This window comes from Tachysurus fulvidraco, chromosome 14 (genome assembly GCF_022655615.1).
Source record: "Tachysurus fulvidraco isolate hzauxx_2018 chromosome 14, HZAU_PFXX_2.0, whole genome shotgun sequence".
In the NCBI taxonomy this organism is placed as follows: Eukaryota; Metazoa; Chordata; class Actinopteri; order Siluriformes; family Bagridae; genus Tachysurus; species Tachysurus fulvidraco.
In genome coordinates this window covers 12,706,131-12,725,649 of record NC_062531.1, presented here as the reverse complement: position 1 = coordinate 12,725,649, position 19,519 = coordinate 12,706,131, and the positions used below count along the sequence as shown (strand labels likewise).

Sequence of the window (19,519 nt, the reverse complement as noted above, 5' to 3'; positions counted from 1 at the left end):
CTCCTGTTCTTTCATCGTATCTCTCTCTCTCCTCCTTTTCTGTTAGTCATGCTCACATCAAGTGCAGAACTTAGCCACTGTGAACAAAGAGCTCAATCACTGTTCACCAATCAGCTAAGCTCTGCACCTGGCCTGAGAAAGTCTTGTGTGTGTGCATGGTTGCCTCTAAAACAGTCTACATACTTTATCTGAGGCCCTCATTCCACCCTCCTGTGTTCGTCACACCTTCTTTTATTTGTATTACTTCAAACTGCAATGTTGCCTCTGGTTGCTGTGGCAGCTGTCCAGGCGGCGGTTGTGTGGTAATCCCTGGCAATGTGATTTTTATCTTAAGTCACAAATCAGCACGCCAGGAACCCACACAGCCCCCGACATGAAAGGAAAGAGCTGCGGATGCTCTCACACACTTGCAATTGGCCACGCTCGGCTGAGCTGAGGTTATGGCCCTCATTAGCCACGTTGAGATGGATTCCAGGGAAGAAAGCTCATACATACCTCTTGCACTTACTTGTCTTTGACATTTTTAAAGCCTGTACATGGATAAACTCAATGTAGTGTGGATATTAACAGCATGGACAAAAATACTGTAAAACCAAATAAATCTTCAAAACTTCAAGGGAATCTATTTTAATTGTTGCTTTAAGAACTGAAGGGTCTGTTTTTCCCATATAAGCATAACAAATGGCCCCAATTCTGTGCTCATAAACTAAGTGTAGAAACACTACATGATTTATTCCACCACACACCTCAGAACAACAGGTGTCATCCACCACCATCACCCTCCATCTCTCCAGGCACAGAGGATCAGTAACCCAAAGGCGCCCGGCAAGCAAATTAATGATAACAACCAGGCATCCGACAAAGACAAATGGACCCAAAAGCAAATGCTGTGTCTCAGGCCTGGGATGTTGGATAGCTGTTGCAACCAGCATGATTTATCTGTGTTGCAGCTAGCAAAGATCTTCACAGCCTGAAGAGAAAAAAAAGCCACTCCTCCCTTGCCTTTTTCCAAACACATAAAGCTGTCTCGTTGGTTAAAAAAAGCGCGGCGACTACAGCAGAAAGGTTAGCAGGAGATGGCTAATGGATTTATCTACCAGCCTATCAAGGCCCATAAGTCCTCCTTTCCCAGAGGCTGACAAGTATTTAGCAGCTCCTTCAAGCGAGGCCCAATGTGACATGCTGCTCGTTTAAACAGGATCATATCGATGCGTGAAGACACGGTAAGATAGGCTGCTTCAAAGCCATTATACTCCCTTTCTGCCCACAGTTCACACCATATGTCTCTGCTTCACAGCTCAGAATGAAGCAACAAATACAAGACGGTAATGAGAAGCTTGGGAATTTCTCCCATGATGCTTCAGAATGAAAAACATGATGAAAAGGTGGACTGGCAAGCAGTGAGAACTGCGACTAGCTCTTAAAGCCCTGTCATAAAGGAAGGAAAACACTTGCAGAACCTTATTTCCTTATACCCCAGATCTGTTTGAGGAATGTTTTCCGAAATTCTTCTTACAAACAGAACTTGACAGGATTCCTGGAAGAGAGCAAAAGGCAAGCTGAAGCTCTTGGAGAATAAGCGTCCACGGTGGTCAAGGCACTGGGTGAACTCTTACAAAAAAAAAAAAAAACATGGCCCATTTTAAGGCATGAAAACACAATTCAGTGTGCAGTGTTTTTCTTTCATTGTTTATTTGTTTTCTGAAAAATTCAAAAGAATTGTTCTTTACAGGAAGTTTCCTTTTAGAGGAACTTAAGCTTTGGTCCAGACTTTGGTACAAAACCATGCATACCCTGCCATAAAATCCCACTGATATAGTCAGATAAAGTGACCACATTTTGGATTTGTCCCATTTTAATATATGTGATCTCATTCATTTGTTCGTGTTCTCGAATCACTGTTATTGTTAAGTGTACATCAAAAGCAGCTACTGCCGCTTAAAGGAAATGTGCTCATTACTCCTTTACATGTAATGTTTAAAGTGGAGTTAAAAGGCTGAAAAAGAATCTTACCCTCTCTTTTCCTGAATTAGAGAATCATTTCTTCCACAATCTTGCATGCTGATTGGTCCATATCATCTTTGATGGCTGACAAGCAGTGTCTTGCTAAAGCTTGCTGACGCCCGTCTTCCTGCAGCATCAGCTCACCAAACAGATATACACCCATGGCCTAAAAACACGCGACACATACATAAATATATACACACACACACATATATATATATAAAATATATGGATTATCTTTTGATCTCTAACAAAGGTTAATACAGTTTTATTTATAATTCTTTACAGTCTGATTCTATGAGTCATGACGTACCTGGTCATGAATGAGGAAGTGTTCAACATCTCTATATGCAGCTGCATATTTATGCTTGACCACCAGCTCACACCAGCGATGTTTCACCTACAGAAACACAGACATACAGTCAGCAAGACACCTTCCACATGTGTTTAAAATCACACTAAACTAAAGAAGACACACAAACTTGATAAACAGAGACTCTCAACTGTGTGACTCTGTGTGTGTGTGTGTGTGTGTGTGTGTGCGCGCACACCTCTTTTGGTGTATGAAAGAGAGCTCTGTTAGCTGTGCTGCTCAGAGAGATCACAGACTGGCTCTGTCCCCTTTCCTCATTCTCATTCCTATTCTCATTCTCTCTCATTTCGCTGTCCCTAGAAGCCTGCTCAGCTCTCTGACCTTAGAAAATCCACCCCCAACCACCACCTGACCGACTACCTCTCACTCACATTCCATGCCGAAGCTGTTTTTTTCCCCTACTCCCAGTCTTGCCTCTCTGGTCACAGTAAGCAAGAGATAAACGCGTGACCACAAAACGACAAATCTGGCTTACGTTATTCCTGCTTTCCTTTTAGAAAGTGAAAATTATCTTGAGTGCAGTCAATTCTTGAAATAATCTTGTATTTCCCGTTAAGATTACAATAATCTGGTTGTACAGTATGCTTAAAAAAAAACCTATTTCAAGAAATCAAGATGATTTAGTAGATGAAATAGTTTTTAAATAATTATTTCTAAATAGAAGCCAAAGGATCTGTTATTTTGTTAGTTGAACAAGAAATTCTGAAGCTTGAAGTGAGTTAAAGCATCTAAAATCAAGCTGCTAATTTTACATATGATTTATATGAATCTCATAAGAAATATTAAATACATTTACCTATATTCAGGATATTTTTTACAGAGGCCAATTGTTGAGATTGTTTTAGCAACATAGCTGTGTTTGTTATTATCACCTGAGGTAATTCCACATACACTTCAGATATGGTGGACAAGGTTTTGGTGAAAAAACACTGGAATATTCCATTTCTTATATTTCCCCAAGCAGCATCAGGTCTTCTCTTGTATCTTTTAATACTTTTATATTATATATGTATGATATTATATTCATAATGCTTTACTATAACCTTTTAAAGTGTGTTCAGAGAATAAGGCTGTAGCGTCTAAGTTGTGAGTGTGTACCGTGCATGACGTGTGTGTGTGTGTGTGTGTGTGTGTGTGTGTGGAGATTTTCCATCCCACCTGCTCTCTCCTGTGAGATGAGGCCACTCTGCTGTGGAGTGGCACTGTGCTGATAACTTCTACTTCCTGTCTACTGCTGATTTACCTCCACAACCATATACAGACACATTAACCTGTTGGAGGCCAGCCAGCTCCCTCATCCTTCTATAAGCCCTCTCTCGCTCGCTCATTCATGTCCACAACAGTCTCTTTTGCTACTCTGCATTTTTGGTTAACATTAATGGTCTGAATTGACAGAAAAATTTGCGAGATATTTAGTATTATTGTGAATTATATACCACCACCGTCTCTTGCACTGCCTGTTTGATTCTGTGCCCGAGTCTTCACATCCTAACATTTCTAGTTTCTCCTACTTCCATGTAAGGTCCCCTCTAAAAGTACTGGAACAACAAGGTCAGTTCTGTTTGTGCTTTACACTGAAGATATTGGGCTTTGAGATCTAAAGACGTATATGAGATGATGGAACTGAATTTCTGTGTTTATTTCCTAGTTGATGAACAAAGGTCCTAAACCACACTATTAGTTTGCATGGCATGCTGATAAGATGAAGTTAGATTTCTCTGTAAACTGACCATGTATCTGTGGACTTCTGAATTTATTCTGCTGCTGTCATGAGTTACATCATCAAAACAGATTAGTGGTTCTGTTCCAAAAACAGCCATGCAAGCCCAATCCATGATGCTACCGCCACCATGTTTCACAGATGAGCTTGAACAGCAGGTTTCGGAGTCTTAGCAGATACTTTCGTTCTCTATAATTTGGTATTTTTCTCACTTTGGTAAAGGTTTTTTTTTTTTTTTGGGGGGGGGGGGGACCTCTGAGTCTCACCTCTGCATTTCTTTGTGAATCTAATCTGGCCTTCTGAGTCTTACTGTTGTTGAATGTTTTGCATCTTGTAGTATGGCCTCTATACTTCTGCTTCATGAGGGTTTCTACTTTCTACTTTTTAACAACAAATGCAGCTTTAAATTGTTTAAATAATCAATCTAACAGGACACACCTGGATAACACCAGTCAGTTACAGGTTCTAAAATTTTTGTTTACTTGATAAATTGGTGGCTTTAAAACAAAAGGTAAATAGCTAAAATTCTGATCTTCATTTTGTGATCTCAAACCCAAATGTCGTCTGAGTATAGCAAACGTGATAGAATTGGTATTTGTGTGTGCATGAGAGAGAGAGAGAGAGAGAGAGAGAGAGAGAGAGAGAGAGACTGTGTTGTTTGGAATGTAGGTAAATAAATCGAAAGGAAGGAGTGTGTGAAATAGCACGAATGAGTCAAGCAAAGTTTAATGATTAATGAGCTGTACAGGTTGACAATTTTTTGCTTTATGCTAAAGATGTGAAGTAATTCTGGAAGATAGGAAACAGAATCACTGCTCACACACACACACACACACACACACACACACACACACACACACACTCACTGTGTGTATATGTGTGTAGGAGAGCAGCAGTAAAACACTTTTAATGCTGGACTGCATACAGAAGAGTGAGGGCAGGCAGGGTCATTTCCTAGAGAAAACACCCAGCTGTAATTATCAGAACACATCCACCAGGTACAAGGCACACACTGGGAGTAACACACAAACCGTGTGTGCGCGTGTGTAGACAGAAGGGGGAAAAGCAGGAAAGTGAGAAAGAGAATGGTTGACTCCTACTATCCTGACCTGATGATACTGACAGGTAGAACACTCAGAAGAAAAATGGTGGCTAGAGTGTGTGTGCGTGTGTGTGTGAGAGAGACATTCTGTACTTTTCACACAGATTACTTCCTGTCTCACCAGTCTGTCCAATCGCTTCAGTAAAAACACAGGGTAGACACTATAGACAGAGAGGACTGTTATTTGCTAAGCTGTGTCTATGTCTAGGACGGGAAAGATAATGCATTAGCATTATGTGAGAGAGTGTGTGAGATGATGTTTGTATGCTGACAAGCATTTGGAGTAATAAATTGTGGAATGCCTGTGTAATTACTGACTTTCCACTGAGGCCTATGGGTGGTGGGTGGTGGTGTTCAGCTGCTATGCCTGGGGTTCCACAGAAATGTAACTGAGACCTGCTGCAGCTGCTGTGGGTTACAGAGGAGACACACACACACCTACATACCTACATACAGGTACGACATCTTAGGACACTGACTGGGAAATTTTTTAGAAGGCTTTTTTACTTTTTTGTAGGACTGGTTTGACTTTTATAACAACTGTTCTTTAAAGTCGTGCCAGGCTTTAGTCATGACATTTTGAGTCAACGATTTAGATGACAAACATGTGCACCGTTCTAACTGAACAAACTAAACCGAGTCAAACTGAACATGACTTACAAGAGAAAAACATTCATCTTATCTTGAATACAGACATCACAGCCTGTTGTTCACAATGACACCGGCCAAGCTCGAGCGTCTCTGACCTCATGTATGTGACGAGGTCATACGCTGCTTTCCTGAGTGTGTGTTCAGCTGTCCTGTGATGCAGCAGTTATAAGAATACAAGGGTGTTGTATGATAAGAAGCTGACTGCTGGCTTAGAGGTGCTGCTGTGAACTCTTTATCCTATTTAATTAAAAAACTTTAATTCTTAAAAAAAATAAAAAAAATAAATATTTAAAAAAAATCATCTCCCGAAGCACTTGTGCTACTCTATTTCTCTACTTACATGAATCAAAGAAACACTTTTTACTAACTATATGAAAGTGTGATATTTTTATGTTAAGTGACAACTTGATAATGCAGTTTTACAAATTATTTCTGTCTATTTTCATCTAAATTTATTTATTTAAAATCCCTAATCAATAAGCATTTTTCATTAGTAATTTGGTTGAAACCCTGGTTTGGAAATAGCAAGTAAATGGAGAAACTATTGACTAATCTCTTGCAATTAAGAGAATATCAGATAGGAAAGGTCATGGACTAGTCTACTCTCATACTGTATATGTGCGTACACACACGCGCGTACACACGTACACACACATGTACACACATACACACACACACACGTATACACACACACACACACACGTACACACACACACAGAGTATCCAGTGGGGTTTTGAGGCTCTTTGGCGTGGCTCATATCAAATGCTCTTTTCCTGGCTGGGCTGACCGAATGAACTTTGAGACGGGTCTTTGAAAGCAGCTGTGGGACAATGCTTTCTGTGTGCCTGACCAACAGATGGTACTCAAGCACAAACACGCACACACAGAAAGAGAATAGTCCACATGAAACAACACGCCATCATGCTAAAGCCCCACATCTCACACCATGCTCACACGCCATGCGCTGCATTCCTGGGAGTGAAGGGAAGCGCCAGGTTCGGAGAGTTGTGTAGATTTCTGTGGGAAACTCAAGCACAGCTCAAAGATTCCGTCATGATTCAAATAAATTTTTGGGCACAATACAACTTCATTAGTCAAAAGAATGAAAACTTGCCTGAGGGGGAAAACTGACCAAAGTCTAAACCAAACTGTGACCCAGTGTCAATTTTGCTATAAACCTTAGACTTCAGCTCACCTTGTCACAAAGCATCACACTGAAAGCTAGAGCTGGCAGCCTGGGTGAGCTACACAAGATTTACAGTCCCTTCAAACACAACATACTGCCCTGAAGCATAGTACAACTGCATCTGCTTCATGTTGAGGCATTTTAGGTTATTGAACAGATCACATTCACAAACTATAAAGCATCAAAGAAATGAATCTAATTTTCTGTGAATGCATTTTCTCATAATTTCCCCCGCCTCATGATGGGACGCTCAGTACTGACTACTGTGTTCCTATAAAGCTGATTGTTGGAAAATTGGAAGAAACGTCTCAATATTATTTGTCAATCTGAAGAAAAATGTGGTATGTTTTGAGCGCTGAGCACCACCCTGCCCTTGAAGCTAATAAAGTCCATGCTAAAAGCCTACATTACCTAAGTGTAGCAATAAATGGCAGGCTGGAAAATTCTGTCTGCTATCATGCAGAAGTAGCAGGGAGGAAGAGGAGGAGGGAGGAAGGCAGAATGGGAGAAGGAAGGATGAGAGGAGAGGGGGAGTGGTAAGTAATAACCCAATTTATTTTTAGAGAGCCTTTTGTTTTTCCTGGAAGGTTCGGCTGAAAACCTGCCCATTGGCTCCGGGCTGAAACAAGCCGTGGTAGTCTGGGACTCACTGTGCTTACCACCTCCTATCACTTTCCATCTGTTAGCCTTCTAAAACTGCTCCATTACAAAAGAACAGGGCTGGTGGCTTACTGCTGATCTGCCAGATTTCGCTCCCGCAAAGAAGCTGGCCTGCTCTGAATGGAGCAGAATCACAGAGTAGCCTAACTGGCTGCAGCAAAGTGTAACCAAATCACAGATTAAATACTGGAAAGGTTAGGGTGCAGCTACAGTCAGCTCCAGAATTAATGTGGTTCTATTAAACAAATAAATAGGTTTTTTGATAAGGATGAATTATTTTCTTAAAATCTGTCTGATTTTCAGCATCATATGAATCTAATTAGCCACAAGGACAATAATCCTGGACTGGCCAGCAACAGAATGGTCCGATACACAGATCACTGGTGCAGATTGTTATGACTAAAATGGAAATGATGTATCTGTAAAATAAAGGGTATCAAGCTCAGTACAGGAATAAATTCATTAAATAGTGATCTAAAAAGATAAGACATTGTTTTTTTCCCTGTTATTTGAGAACATAAAGGTTGCACTGTGAGCCTGCAGGCGGCAGGAAATATTTCAGAGGTGAGCCGAGGCTGTATGTTGTGTAGCTGCTCGAACTCACAAGGCCTCATTATGCCAGGTTATGCTGCAAGTGAGGCAGAGACGAGCAACGGGATTAAGTAAAATGAATGTGATTAAGGTGGCGCCTTCGCTTGCTCAGTGTTGTGTTGTGTTTGTGAGATGATGTAGCATGTATAGTGGTTGATTGCTCAGAGCATACTGCAAGCACTATGTCTGAGATAAGATCGGTCAGAAAGTCTTATAGAACTGAATGTCATTTCTGACCATTAAAAAAGTTAAACATACATAATGTTTATGAAATGACTCCTCCAAATGAAATGACATCTTCACCCATTTAAAAAGGCCAGAATTTATGAATTATGAATATGCAATTTGGTCAAAACAAATAAATAAATAAGTGCCTCTACCATCCCAAATAGCTTACTCACTAGGTCTTAAACATTCTGGAGCCAAATATCCCTTTAATTTTCCAATACATTTCAGTATCTCTATATATCAGTATCAGTATATTTCAGCATCTCTTTCCACATACACACGACAGAACATATTAGGCTGAAGTTGATATTATTTATATTATTAATAGACCGAATTGTTGTGGAATTATCGACATTCAATTCAAATGAGCAGTCAGCTCAGTAATATATAAGAAATAAACCTTGATAAAGGTGGAGTGATGGTGAGTAATGTATAAATGACCCCTTGGCTATGCAGGTAACAGACAGTTAACTAGTTTGACACAAGTGCTATTTTATTTTCTGGGTCTCAATTCATACTATCATGTTCTCTGCGTTTTATTAATCAGTCACCAAAACAAAATACATCGTATCAAAATAATATAACCATAATTATCATGAACATTAACATCGTACTGCAGCTAAAAGCTTCTGGGTGCCACTTCACGTGTTAATATCACATCACATTATACTTATACATATACACAAATATGAGCCAAAGAACTAGCAATTTATTCAGAGCCAGTGATAAAGGAGACGTTCAGTTCAATTCATCTGTATACCTTTGAACAACAGACGCTGCCAGTCTGCACATCAGGGGATTGGTAGTGCAATAGGACATGTAAAGGAAAACTGGTGTCTACAATGGTGAGATGTGGTGTCTCTCCTTGTGTGTGTTTGTTTTGTGTGTGTGTGTGTGTGTGTGTGTGTGTGTGTTGTTTTACCTCAGCATCCTGGCTGCGTAGTTTGTATGTGGCTTGCAGCAGGTTAAGACAGGACACCCTCAGCTCTGTCTCTTCCAGAAGGAATTCCAACAGCAGGACCAACTGCCACGGATTCAACTGAAAGAGATCAAAAAGTAAACATGATTTTTAACCAAATTCCCATACGTTATCACCTCACTACAATCTCCGTATTGAAGTTTTTACCATAGACTGTAATGTAACTACAAACAAAACAACTCAAATATACAAAAGAAACATTTACAAAGCTAAAATTACTGCACAAATACAAAGATTTCACACAATTTCCTCCAGGTCTTAGGAGCTCCACATTGCTGTAATCATAGACTTTAATGAAAACACCACCAAAAAAATGACTCAGCCATCATAAGCCCTAAATGGCATTAAAACCTAATCCGACTGAGCCTTGTGGCATTAGCAAAGTTACCCAGGAGATGTTCCTTTCCACTTTGAAGCGAATTAGAAAGTGGTGGGTTTGAGAAAGAGACAGGAAGTTGGATAGCTGTTCTGTAGCCACAGTGGGATGAAAGCAGGTTGGGGGAAAATAACAGCTTTATTAAAAAGAGGCAATGTTTAAAACAGGAAAATCTTATTCCTGGGCTCTTCTTAAAATGTAAAGCTGGCATAATGGCATAATTTGGTTGATATTAGACAGCAAATAATGTAAATGTAAATAATGTCTTTTCTACAACAGTTTGTAGTGGAAATACGCAACCAAGCTCTCCTGAGGAACTAACAGGTCAGCACAATTTCCCACTTCACCACAGACCCGACACTAATTCCTTCCTGCCGAAGTCTTTAAATGTTCGCTGGTGAAAACCCGAGCATAAAGCTCAATGACGCAACAGTGGACAGGAGGGCGTGACGGTCTCCGGGCGTCCCTACCCACAGCAATGCCATGACAATCCCAAGAAAATAACATGCAGCAGTAGTCAATGGGTATATGTCAACAATAAAGACATAAATACAACAGTTCCGCCCACTAACCTGATAGCATGTCTTTGGATGAAGAAGTGAGTGTTGTGTGTAAGACTTAAGAGGAGAAGTGAGTCAGGGAACCTGGGTAAAATCTAGAGGCACAAGAGGCAGGACCACACGGGGTGGGGGAAAGAGAAATGAAGTCAGCTGAATGATGTAGAAGAAGATGGAGGAAACAGAATGTACAGAGAACAAGGAGGGATAAATAGGAACATGCAGAGCGAGAGAGAGAGACTGATGTTGTGGGAGATGGGTGGTGGCAGGACTGCTATTATTACCCCATTATCACATCAGGATCTGTACAGCATTGATGCACAGCCTCCTCCCTCACCACACCACTTCCCTTTCTCTCCATCGCCAAGCCCAGCACTCTCACAAACACACACACTCATTTACCTTTATACATTTTCCAGATATTTATATCCAAATTGATTCTGACTACAGACAAGACACAGTTCAAGTGTACAGCTGAACAATTCAAGGTTGAACTCACAATCTTCTGATTACAAGTTTTGAACCTTATCTAGTTTAACCTAAAATGTCTGAGGACTTTCTCATGACTTCATCTTGATTCTTTGTGCACATTCTGCCTTTAGTAAAATGTATTATCCAAACAAAAGTGCTCATGTCTGCAATCAGAAATACACCTCAATCCAGCTCATCTTCTACTGAACACAATTTTGCAGAAAATCCTTCCCTAAAATGGTTAGGAAATGTTGGACTGCACCCCGCCTAAGTAAAAAATGTGCTATATTTGTCCACATTACTGAAAGAGGGAACTATTTTACTCTTACTAAGCCCATTTGTGGACTCAAAAAAGTGCCACATGGACAAAAGCCTCTCAAAGTCTCAGTGCAAGTCACATAAAACCAAAATTACAGTAACCTGACCATGAGAGACATAATAACCTGGCCTTCTTTTGAGTCACAGGGTTCTTTCATCCTTTAATTTGCTGCAGGAAAAAAGGCATCTAACTTTCGGGCTGATAGTTGAGTATATCTTCTTAGTCTCCATGTCTTATTGCCAGCGTTAAGCAGCATTCCCAGGGCCACCCATGCCCATCGGATCTGCCGCCTTTGAAAGATGAGAAGAATTTAAAGTCATAAAAGAAGTGAGAGTAGAGAGTGTGCCTCCTCCACACTCAATTGGCCTTAGGGAAAAGCAACTAAACCCTTCCCACCTTGAGGATCAAACAAGCCGGACTGCTGCCCAATATTGATAAATCTCAATTTCAGTTCAGGGAGATGAGAAATGACAGCAGAGATTATTAAAGATCCAAGAGAAAATACACTAGTGTAATCCATCAGCGGCTATAAAAGCCACGGTTTTCCATCACCAGACTGCCGCACTGAGATCCAGGGAGGAGATTTTCTACTCAGTGGTGATCTTTCAAAGGTCTCTTGCAGTCTTGGGTGTAGTTTTAAGGATAAAAGGCAGCTGTGGGTCTTGATAGCATGTGGGATTTTAATGCTTCACTGTGTGTGACATGAGGATGAGCATAACAAAAGGTCTTACAATGAAGTTCCAAGACAAAAAAAAAGTCCACAGAGCAGGAGCCAAGAGTGGGCACTTTATGGACCAGCACAAACACGCACACACATGCACACACACACACGCGCGCACACACACACGCGCGCGCGCGCACACACACACACGCACACTCGCACGCACACACACACACGCACACACACACACACACACACACACACACACACACACACACACACACACACACACACACACACACACAGCAAAGAAATAAGATGATATTGAGCAAGATCTTTGAAAGGATTATAGATAAATACTCCTTAACAGTACATACCCAAACTATGTCCACATGCATACACTTGTTTCAAAAATACATGACTGGATCAAAACCACTTAAAAACACACCCTTACCAAGCTACAGTAGTATGGTCTGAGAACACTGCATACTGTACTGAAACCAACCACTCCACACGTGTATGTGCTCAAGACCAAGCCTATATTTGCTTTTCCGCTGACTTTTTCATTCCTCGCCACATGAAAGTCCATGCTCATGCCATGCTCATTAAAACCACGGAAAAGTTAGCAGCATGCAAATAAACATGCAGCAAAGTTTAGTAAAAAATGGTGGACTTGTCAACTCGCTTATTTTGGCTGACTCCATCTGAGACACCGCATACTTTGTTGCAAGGTTTGTGATAATCAAACTAAGTGCTGATTAATTTCTCCAAACAATACTGATGAGACTTCTTGAGCCAAACGGGGATAGAGAACAGGGATAGAAGCTGTTGTCAATTCATCCTGTGTCTGATTACGCCTCTCTGAAAGGTGGGGGCGGTCGATCCTCGCAGGCAATGTGGCAAATAAAAAAGGCAGGGTGACTCACTGTGCTGAGCTTATGTTTCTGCCTGTGGAAAGTGAAAGAGTATGACACGCACTCTCAAACACATCGAGCCACACCCTGCCGCTGAGACTTACCCACATGCCACAAGCATATCATCATTGAGCTTCAGTTAGAACATTACACCAGTAAAGATGTCTAGATGCTCTTCGCTAATGGCTCAATGGATTCTATCATGGCGTTTCTGTCAGAAAGCCTGGTGCTAAGAAAAAAGACTACAAACTACAATTCATACATTTCCAATGTATTTTTTGGTTCAGTGAGAGAGAGCTTTTATCCTAAGAGAATCCATCAGAGCCACTTGGATGAAGAGAAGGCGGGGTTTTTCTCTCATGCAGGCCATTTTAAAATTGTAAATGCATGGAGGAGTTTCTGTCATCTTTCATCAACTGAAGCGTGTTTGAGCGGCTGTTTGAAAATGGCAAACTTGGGGAATTCTTCTTGTGCAGTATATATCTGGAACAATAGTTTTCTGACATGCCGGCGTAGGTTTAGTCAAAATGAGTGACAGTTGTGAGCGCAATAACTCAGGAAATCAATGACATTCTCCCGCAAAAACAGGAAAAATAACAAAGATGCCAGCACTCATACTTTTCCACCTTTTGTCTACTCACTCACTACAGAATAATGCATGTGTGTGTTTCTTTTACGTGTCATCACGTTATTATTCAGGTCACAACTGACTAAACAGCAGAGCTCAGAATGGCTGTGTGAACCAAACAGGACGTGACTATATTGGGACTGGGCAACATTTCTTTAAATATTTGTGGGATTTGGATAAATGTTCAAGGCTCTAGTTTGTTTTTCAGAACAGCAGAGAATGCATTAGTTCTTCTAAGGCTGTTTATGCTATAGAAACTAAGATAAAAAAATAATCAAGGAAGACATTCAGTAAAGGATTAATCATAATTTTGTATAAATTAGTACATTTGGCATTGAGAGAATTGGGATTAGCCACAGCGGCCACTCCATTTCTCCCACTTGCACCTTCTGAGAGGTGACATGCTCACACACTGGGGAGCAATACTGCTTAGAGACTCTTCTTATGATTGGTCCAGTCCCATTTAGTTCTAATTGTTAATGTCCACTATTCAAATGGCTTCATAGTCCTTTGACTGAGTCATTTGATTATATTGTGTTCATCAAAAATCTGATGATGACGATTCATTGTCACTACAAGTTAACAGGTGCTATCATCAGGAATGACAAGTTAAATTCAGTCTCCAGATGGTTGTGGCTAATTTGGACTTTATTTAGGCTACAGTCAGGTTTGGATACAAAACTTGGGGCTGGCTGGAGCAGATCAGTCTAGAGATTCTCTGAAAATTGTTGTATAAATGTTCTTATAGACTTGCTGAAAACTAACATTCAATGCCATATACCTACCAGACATATTCAATATGAACATGCTGAATATGCTGCAACGGTATTTTGGTTGCGTGACGACTAATTGACTAATTGTGTGACTTTTGGCTCGGCTCACATCCCCAATATGGGATTAGTGTACAAGTTTCAGTAAAGTCAGTTGTCCAGTAGTGTGTTGACTCTGACTCTTTCGGGGACTCACACATCCTGTCTTTGTTCATTGCTATAGCAACATAAGTGAACAACAAGTCAGAAACCTAAAAAAAGGGTGTGTTTGTTTTACGTGGAAAAGACATCTGATGACTTCTCAACTCCTTTTATAAGCGAAAGCAGAGCCAAGAAGAACATTAGATGTCAGTGCAAAGAACTGAAACCTTTATCATCCATTGGAAAGTATTAGTGGAAGGGATCACATGAGATGACCATGACTCATATCCTAACACAGCGAGTAGAACACCACGAATGCATTGATGAAAATAGAAAACGGCGCCAAGCTCTGATCGTAAAACCACCACTAAATGGCAGCGTAATGTTAGCAACCCTTCTGGCGTGCTGATGTGAACAGCCCACAGACAGCATTTGAAGGGTTGCCTTTTGTAAATGAACAGATTTTGTCCGCAACCTTGGAAACGAACCCCATACCTTTGTAAAAGCAAATCCTTAGTTTCTTTTCAGCTACCTTTCTCTCTGCAGAGGGTCTTGGTTGTAGAATGCATGTCTCTTGTCTCCCATTTCCCTTTTGCGAAAGAGACAAAGTCATAGTGACATTATTAAACGGGATAGCCTGAGTTCTGTGGCGATTTTCCCGCTCCAATGAGTTTTATTTGGTCTGCCCATAGTCTCGTAAAACACGTGCAGCCCTGTACATAAAGCCCTGGCTTGGGTTACACTAATTTCTCACTCTCCTTCTTTGGCGGATTTTTTTCCCAGCGATAAGTTGCCCCCGAGGCCAGACCACTGAATGAGTCAATCCATCTCCCAAAGAAATCCTCTGGAGAGTTATAGGCTAGTAACCTAATATGGCTACTGCATGACATCAAACAGGGATGAATTCATCGTTGCAGGTGGAGCTTTCCTTTCGATTTCAGCCAAGCCTTACCAATACGCAAGCTTCCCTGTGCACCATGTGGGACTTTACTGAATTATAGATTACATGTGGGTAGGATTGCCCTTTACCATATCATCACTGCTTGCATGCTCCGAAAAGCCTTGCTTGGGTTTTTACTGAAGGCTGTAAACAGATGTGATCTATTCTTGCTGCTTTGTGTTTTCAAGGTAAAACACCTCTGACCCACTGACCCCGAACATGCCTTATCTTCCATGTTCAGCCACTGCTGTTTGAAGCCCACAGGTCTGTTTTTGAAGAAAAAGGAATAGATCCATTCTGGGCCATAATCAGGTCAGCTGCACCAGACAGAATGTCGATGGGATGTCACGTAGAGAAACAGTTCTGTCTGATTTCGAAGCATTAGCCTGTGTGTGCAGAGAAGGTAAAAGACAACGTCCTCCGGTGGAGAGAAATGAAGGCTAATGGAGGTGGATCGTTAAGAAAAACATGCAAAACAGCTAAATGCTTTTTTATTTCATGCAGGAACCAAAGGCTTTTACTGACATCTATATGCAAGCTGATATAGCATGAGTCAGCATTATGTAAGCATTCAATCACTCATCACTCTGACATGAAATTTCTGTATCATCTGAAGTGTTTCTAAAAACAGAATGTATAAAGAACTTTGGAAAGTGTTTGTGGTACTTCAGAGAAGTATAATGATCTTAGATGATGAGTAAACCACAGCAGGTTGTGTGGAGAGTGAAAAGCAAGGATTAACAGGTTCAAGTAAACATTCATTCATTCATTCATTTTCTACCGCTTACCCGAACTTCTCGGGTCACGGGGAGCCTGTGCCTATCTCAGGCGTCAAGGCAGGATACACCCTGGACGGAGTGCCAACTCATCGCAGGGCACACACACACACTCTCATTCACTCACACACTACAGACAATTTTCCAGAGATGCCATTCAACCTACCATGCATGTCTTTGGACCGGTGTAACTCCACACACACAAGGTGGAGGCGGGAATCGAACCCCCAACCCTGGAGGTGTGAGGGGAACGTGCTAAGCACTAAGCCACCGTGCCCCCCTTAAGTAAACATTTTGTTGTCTATTTAAATATAATGGTGGCACACTTTAATAGAGATGAGGATGTCCCTATTGTTTTTGTTGCCTCAACTGAGCAAGATTATACAAAATTGTGCCATATAATGAGATATTAGCAGCCATTGTTGGCATTATCTGAGGTTTCTGGACTTTAATCATATATCCTCCTAAACCTAGTGAGCATCTAGTTTTACTTCAGAACATTTTTTCACCTTTTTTTTTTTTTTTTTTTTTTAGAAGTTCATTCAGAAAGAAGGATAGATCAGGCTTCAGACTGGATATGCACCATATGCAGAACACTAGTTGTTTGAAATGCCACATGCCATCTTACCACTTTAAAAACATAGTGAATGTAAAACCTAAATAGTCATTAAATCTACCTCTGATTAGTTTACGCTGTTGCCGGCTGTGTACATTAATCAGACCTGAATTTCTACAAGATAATTGCATGGCCTTTCTTCAGAACCCTGCAATCAAGAACAACGTCAGTCTACATCGAAACACGCTACTCCCTTATATAGCCTCTTTGTAATTTCAAACACTATATCTAATGAAGATTAACTAAGAGTCTATCTAAAAGGTATTCTGCAACATACTTTTCCTGTCCTAATGTCAATTTCAGTAACTGCATTAGCAGACACTGCTTCAAACCAGAAGCAGACCACCAATTTTCATAAATGGAATCTATGATTTGCCCCAACCACAGATTAAGCTTCCAGAGCCTTCCAGATCCTGTATCCTGTCTAAAAGCCTTAGCCTGTAGAGTTAAAAGCAGAGCAATCAAGAGGTCTGTCTGTGAAATGTCCTGCAGCTGAGACAACAAACAGCACCGATATATAAGCACCAGATAATATACACGACAGATCTGTTAAGTCCACCTCCAGCTGTTCTAACTAGTAACATTACAGTGACCTTGAATCACGTGACAAAGCTGCTTTTAGGTTTTCTGTGGAAACGAGTTCCAAGATATCACTGATGTGATCAAATAAATCATTTGTAGCTCTAGTGTTTATCCTGAATCATACTGGCAACAGATAGATAACAAAATAGTGCTTTTTAACTGTATCACACCACACACATCACGCTGAAGACGTTTAATTAATTTCTGCCAATCAACACCTCGCCACGGACCACGGGATGGGAGTGTGTCTCTCAAAGACACCTTTTATCCTCTGGAGTGGAGTGAGAGGGAGGGAGGAAGGGAGAGAAATGTTGATCTTAATGCACAATGACACCGGCACATAAAGGCCAGTTTTTGTGTCACAAAAGGGCCATTTGTGTCTAATATCACCAAAGCGGCTGACAAACACAAACAGCACGGAGCTGAGCTTTGAGAGAAGCATCGCTTCAGCACAGCCAGTTTAAGTAAAGCATGTTCAAAGCAGGAAAGTTGGGTTGCAGGTGCTCAGAGAACACACATAAAACAGCACAAACGTATGAGTGCGTTTCTCAAATTATGATGGACTGGTGAACACGGAGGGGATGGACGTACGGAAGACATCAAAGGAACAGAGATATATCTAGCAAGGGACACCTGTTGAAAGTAGCTTTGATAATACCTGCTTAAAAGAGCATCAAAAAGGCTGTGACATGTATACGTACTACGAGACAACGCAGAAGGAGAGGCAAATAATCTGAAACAGAGCAGACCCAAACAGAACTGGCACACGTATCAGAGACTGTGTCAAAAAAGATACAGTTCTGCAGCTCTGGATGTTATCAACAAGGTTATTTACAGGTGGCTTTTTAAGTTTTCAAGATGCTGTTCTGTTTTTAGACACTAATAAATTGGGCTGCTGGCCCACTCTCACACAGGTCACGTTCAGGTTTTATTATTAAATTTAATCAAGTCAATTAATCACAGAGATCAGCAGTGAATGGAATAATATTCATGTGCAATTTAGTGATGTAGGAATAGTGTGGATTACTGACAAAAGAATATAAATCAATATTTCCTTCTTACTGTTAATATGTCCCACACTGAGACTTCAACATTACCTTGAAATTAGAATTAGATTAGATTCAACTTTATCGTCATTACACATGTACAAGTACAAGGCAACAAAATGCAGTTTAGGTCTAACCAGAGTGCAATAGTAGCAAGTGCAGGATATACAGTTTGTACAAGATTTAAATAAGTTAAGTAAGTGGTAATATGGTGTGATTTACAGTTGTGTGCATACTTTGAACAAATATGGTTAATACTATAAACAGTAATTTACAGATATGTATGTTCTATAGATATAATATACAAATGAATATATATGTACTATGAATATAATGTACAGATGAATATATATATATATTCTGTGAATATAATATACAGATGAATACACTGTATATGTGCTATGAACATAATATACAGATGTCTATTACTATAAACTAAAATTTACAGAGGGTATGTGCTATAAACAAAATATATTATTATTATAGCCCAGCCTGGTAGCCTGCTTATCTTAGACAGGTTTTTCATGGAAAAAAAAATTAAGGTTAAGTCAGGGTACATTGGCAAGATAGGGGTGCAGTCTAAATAAACACATCCAAATGCAGCCCCTTGAACCGGCCTCGGAGATTGTATCAGTCTCTGCTAAAAGCCTGCTTCAATCCGCCAGGCCGCCACCTCACTACACCCTAGCATGACGTGTTATGAGAATGAGCTGCTGTGCTATGAAGATGGACTGTCGTTTCTTTAACCCTGCTCCTGAACCTGGATTAGACCTAGGTCTGACAGAGGTATGCGACCCAGATCTCTCTCTTTCTCTCTCCCACACACACACACACACACACACACACTCCCTCCCTCCTGCCGCCATGCTTGGCTGAACCTCTAGTCAAAAACAATCCTGTGAACAAAGGTAAAAGTGTGAAACCTGAACAAACACACGTACAGTGAAGCAAGATTTCACTCACACACGTAATATAAACATGGAACAGACCAATTTCCAAGAATACATAATAAGATTTCAGATGCTGAAGAGAATTTCCGGTTATGACCAGGCATTAATACCTGTAAATCCATCCGACTCTCTGGAGATTCCTTCAATCTCAAAGGCTAAGAGGAACATTAAATCATAACATCACCAAATTGTTTCTTATTATACGAAAGAGAAAGCAGTTATTCTCTTAGGAGTTTAGAGAAGCCATATAGGCTAAGACTCAACTACACACACTCAC

General features: G+C 40.6%; 1 protein-coding gene across 5 annotated transcripts in view; it reads right to left on the bottom strand.

The window, feature by feature from the left end:
• aopep (aminopeptidase O (putative)) overlaps positions 1-19,519 on the bottom strand; it is a 72,881-nt gene that overhangs the window by 1,979 nt on the left and 51,383 nt on the right. For 4 of the 5 annotated variants that reach the window (XM_027167578.2, XM_027167579.2, XM_047823029.1 and 1 more), the window contains 3 exons: positions 9,439-9,555; positions 2,318-2,404; positions 2,014-2,170 (listed from right to left, as the gene is read on the bottom strand). In XM_027167578.2, the coding sequence (XP_027023379.1) occupies positions 2,030-2,170; positions 2,318-2,404; positions 9,439-9,555 (345 nt within the window). In that variant the 3' untranslated portion in view covers positions 2,014-2,029. Of the gene's footprint in view, positions 1-2,013; positions 2,171-2,317; positions 2,405-6,794; positions 8,117-9,438; positions 9,556-19,519 lie in introns of those variants that run through there. The other variant, XR_003443895.2, reaches the window with a different exon arrangement.